The following is a 5,000-nucleotide window of genomic DNA, read 5'->3' as shown; positions in this document are numbered from 1 at the left end:
GTTTCTTGGGTTCTAGTCCTATAGACTCTCAGGTTTCTTGGGTTCTAGTCCTATAGACTCTCAGGTTTCTTGGGTTCTAGTCCTATAGACTCTCAGGTTTCTTGGGTTCTAGTCCTATAGACTCCCAAGTTTCTTGGGTTCTAGTCCTATAGACTCTCAGGTTTCTTGGGTTCTAGTCCTATAGACTCTCAGGTTTCTTGGGTTCTAGTCCTATAGACTCCCAGGTTTCTTGGGTTCTAGTCCTATAGACGCTCAGGTTTCTTGGGTTCTAGTCCTATAGACTCCCAGGTTTCTTGGGTTCTAGTCCTATAGACTCTCAGGTTTCTTGGGTTCTAGTCCTATAGACTCTCAGGTTTCTTGGGTTCTAGTCCTATAGACTCTCAGGTTTCTTGGGTTCTAGTCCTATAGACTCTCAGGTTTCTTGGGTTCTAGTCCTATAGACTCTCAGGTTTCTTGTGTTCTAGTCCTATAGACTCCCAGGTTTCTTGGGTTCTAGTTCTATAGACTCTCAGGTTTCTTGGGTTCAAGTCCTATAGACTCTCAGGTTTCTTGGGTTCTAGTCCCCAGTCTTCCTCGTACATTAGTTCTGTTTAGTGCCCAAAGTTCTGATGTTCTCCAGGTTACTGAGTGTACCTTGTTTCCTGGTCCCCTGTTCTGTCTGGTTGCTTCTGACACAGACTTCTAGTTCCTCAGGATCCTTTCCTGATTCCAACGTAACCCCCTAACCCCTTAACCTGGTTAGCCTTAACACTATTCCTTAGCATTTGCTCGATTTAGTTAGCTCCAACATCTATGCTATCTTGAATAGGTTATAGCTCGTGGTCTTTGAGAGGAAAAAGGGAGGAGTTTATTATGACCATAGGACCATTTCATCACGCTCAGCTAGTACAGCGGACTCTACACTCTATAGACATGCACCCCCTACCTCCTTCAAGACATCCCCTACTATCTCTCGATACACTTCCTCGATGGCCATGCTGATCGTTTCCTTGGTAAGTCCTCTGGTGAGCTTCCCAGAGTTCATCATCTGCAGGAAAGCCCAAACGTTGAAACCGTTCTGCTGAATGGAATCCTGGGAAATAAAGTCCTCCAGCTCCACACAGTTCAGCTCCACATTCATGGCCATGCACAGCTTCTTCAGTAGGTACTCCACCTGAGGGGGAAGAGTAACACCGGTCAGATGGTGTTCAAGCACGTTTCTGCTGTGATGTGAAAAAAATACCACAAGTTGTGGTTATTTCTACAGCAGAGTGAGACATGCTATGTTTGACTAGTGACTGTCTGATGCTGTATTGCACCGTCTGGAGGGAATAGAGTTAGAACAATACGGAACCCTGAGAGAGCCGGCGGCAGTGTGTCCGAACTGTGGTGAGGAGTTCATCATTGTGGGTCGACTTCTTACACGTGGAAGTGGCACCAATTCACACACAATGCCACGTCGATGTGGTAGACGATGCTAGATCAGTGCTGTGGTGTAACACTGAATATGGGGGGAGGAGCAGCATCGCTGGGGTTTCAAAGCACCTCAGTGTCTTAAGGCTTAAAATATTGGGTCAGTGGTAACTGCTACTATTTTACCAGCCGGTGACTCAAGTCAGGTCGAGTCCCCATCTCTGAGTCATTTAACTCAAGTCCGAGTCAAGTCTTGAGTCATGAATGTCAAGTCAAAGTCGAGTCTTTTTTTTAATATTTGTCAAGCAAGTCTCAAATTTGCAACTTAAGTCTGACTCGAGTCAAGTCATATGTCGAGTCCCCCATCTCTGGATTTTACACTGACACGATAGAGGGGTGATTACCGATTCTTCTCCTCGACCAATCACTGACTAATCAGTGACCCTGCAGTTCCCTATAACCCATAAACAATGGATCATTTTTGTTCCAGGTTTTAACCTTTAACCTCAGTGATATTTACTGTATGTACACGGTACAGTTACACAGTATTTTGTGTCCATTCGCTATCCCTGCTTTATGTAGCACATTTTAAAATGCAAATGTTTATGAAGCTTCAACACAAGCAAATTACTCCAGTACGTTTTGAGCATGACTTAGTTCTTTCCCCTGAAAAGAGGAGGCAACACAGACGATGGGGTAAAAACGCAGGAGCATCAAACAATAGTGACGATAATCCCACTCTCTGTGTTTATAATGACTTATAATCTCACTCTTAGTTTTTATAATGACTTATAATCCCACTCTCTGTGTTTATAATGACTTATAATCCCACTCTCTGTGTTTATAATGACTTATAATCCCACTCTCGATGTTTATAATGATTTATAATCCCATTCTTAGTATTTATAATAATTTATAATCCCACTCTCAGTGTTTATAATGATTTATAATCCCACTCTCAGTGTTTATAATGATTTATAATCCCACTCAGTGTTTATAATGATTTATAATCCCACTGTCAGTGTTTATAATGATTTATAATCCCACTCTGTGTTTATAATGATTTATAATCCCACTGTCAGTGTTTATAATGATTTATAATCCCACTCTGTGTTTATAATGATTTATAATCCCATGCTGTGTTTATAATGATTTATAATCCCCCTCTCAGTGTTTATAATGATTTATAATCCAAATCTAATTTGTTTATAATGATTTATAATCCCACTGTCAGTGTTTATAATGATTTATAATCCCACTTTCAGTGTTTATAATCATTTATAATCCAAATCTCATTTGTTTATAATGATTTATAATCCCACTCTGTGTTTATAATGATTTATTATCCCACTCTGTGTTTATAATGATTTATAATCCCATTCTGTGTTTATAATGATTTATAATCCCACTGTCAGTGTTTATAATGATTTATAATCCCACTCTGTGTTTATAATGATTTATAATCCCACTCTCAGTGTTTATAATGATTTATAATCCCACTGTCAGTGTTTATAATGATTTATAATCCCACTCTGTGTTTATAATGATTTATAATCCCACTGTCAGTGTTTATAATGATTTATAATCCCACTCTGTGTTTATAATGATTTATAATCCCACGCTGTGTTTATAATGATTTATAATCCCCCTCTCAGTGTTTATAATGATTTATAATCCAAATCTAATTTGTTTATAATGATTTATAATCCCACTGTCAGTGTTTATAATGATTTATAATCCCACTTTCAGTGTTTATAATCATTTATAATCCAAATCTCATTTGTTTATAATGATTTATAATCCCACTCTGTGTTTATAATGATTTATTATCCCACTCTGTGTTTATAATGATTTATAATCTCATTCTGTGTTTATAATGATTTATAATCTCATTCTGTGTTTATAATGATTTATAATCCCACTCTCAGTGTTTATAATGATTTATAATCCCACTTTCAGTGTTTATAATCATTTATAATCCAAATCTCATTTGTTTATAATGATTTATAATCCCACTCTGTGGTGTGACAGTGACACTATGTATAGCATGACAGTATATTAGATCATAACGAGTAAAAACGATTCTGAATGCAATCAACCACACAAACATGATTATGCAACATAAGTGGCATCTGCCTCTCTCTCTCTCTCTCCCTCTCTCTCTCTCACACACACACACACACACACACACACACACACACACACACACACACACACACACACACACACACACACACACACCCCTCCTGCAAGTGAAACTGCTAAATGCCACGCAGCCTACAGGAAATAACCAAACTGTAACTTCACAGAAAGAGAAGCTAAGGCAGCGGAAACAGTGCAGCATGAGAAACAGAAGAAAACGCGACCTTATTTTCTGTACTAAAACAGAGTCAAGGATGGGGATGGGGACACACACACACACACACACACACACACACACACACACACACACACACACACACACTAATATTCAGTTTAAAATGAAATATTGTCTCAATATATAAATGAGTACGTTACAGTTTCTAGAGCAGGTTAACAACAGTGTATGGGATAGAAACATGACAGACATTACATTTCATCCTGTTTGTGTGTGTGTGTGTGTGTGTGTGTGTGTGTGTGTGTGTGTGTGTGTGTGTGTGTGTGTGTGTGTGTACATTTTCTTGCATGCATTTCTCTAATCCACACAATCTACCAACTCATTGATGGAGGTCTAAGGCTAGATGTAGAACTCTGTTAGAGAAACACACAGCGAGTCGTCAGTGACACCAGGATTGTTTATCACATTAGCTGTGACTGTTAGGAGAGCTTTCACCTGCTAGATTAGCTCTTTGCTCACTATGTTAGCTTTCTAGTCGCTAGGCTACCTTTTACTTGCTAAATTAAATTTAATTTGAGTACTAGTTTAGTTTTTATCTTACTAGGTTAGCTTTCTCTAGATACATTAGCTTTTATTTTCTGGTTAGCGTTTGCTCGGTAGATTAGCTTTGGGTTGCAAGCTGAGCTTTTACTCTGTACGTTGTTGTGCACTCAGTCTCATAAACAAGTAAACTATCTCATCACTATGAGATAGTTAAACATAAACTATCTATCACTATTCTAAAGTTGCTCCAGTACGTTTCTAATCCCCGAAGTCCTGTGGCACTTTCTTACTTCTTGCCCCAGTGCACCCTGGGGTTTAGGTTTCAGAAGCAACTCATTACAAAACATACATGCATCTCCTGCCAGACACTGTGAAAGCTCTTCTGGCGCCACCAAGACAGCTCTGAGCTGATACTCCCTGACACAAAGTAAACACTGTTCAGGAACCGTATGAGGAACACGTCAAAAGTGCTGACCAAGTTCCCTTTGTGTCAGGAAGCATCAGCAGGACTTGGTCTACAACAACATCCAAGGAGGGCGAATGTGTCAAAGTCGCACCCACATGGAAGCAGGACTTGACCCGATGTTCTTGAGAAGACTTAAAGAAGCTCTGACCCTCTGACTAAGTTACTCAGAACCTTACACTTTCCCGTTTTTCCTTCTTCCAGACCTGACTTGATGTCTCAGACACCACACCCCCTGACAGGTGGCGCTGTAGCTCGATAATCCCTTCATCTGGCAACGGGCGC

The 5,000-nt window shown here is 39.7% G+C and overlaps 1 protein-coding gene across 1 annotated transcript in view; it reads right to left on the bottom strand.

Annotated features, from left to right (window-relative positions):
- def6a (DEF6 guanine nucleotide exchange factor a) overlaps positions 1-5,000 on the bottom strand; it is a 14,898-nt gene that overhangs the window by 5,559 nt on the left and 4,339 nt on the right. Inside the window, exon 4 of the mRNA XM_027168387.2 lies at positions 926-1,153. Within this exon, the coding sequence (XP_027024188.1) occupies positions 926-1,153 (228 nt within the window). The remainder of the gene's footprint in view (positions 1-925; positions 1,154-5,000) is intronic.

The sequence above is a fragment of the Tachysurus fulvidraco genome, chromosome 14 (genome assembly GCF_022655615.1).
Source record: "Tachysurus fulvidraco isolate hzauxx_2018 chromosome 14, HZAU_PFXX_2.0, whole genome shotgun sequence".
Taxonomy (NCBI): domain Eukaryota; kingdom Metazoa; phylum Chordata; class Actinopteri; order Siluriformes; family Bagridae; genus Tachysurus; species Tachysurus fulvidraco.
The sequence above is the reverse complement of the archived record's forward strand: the minus strand, read 5'-3'. Positions and strand labels throughout refer to the sequence as shown.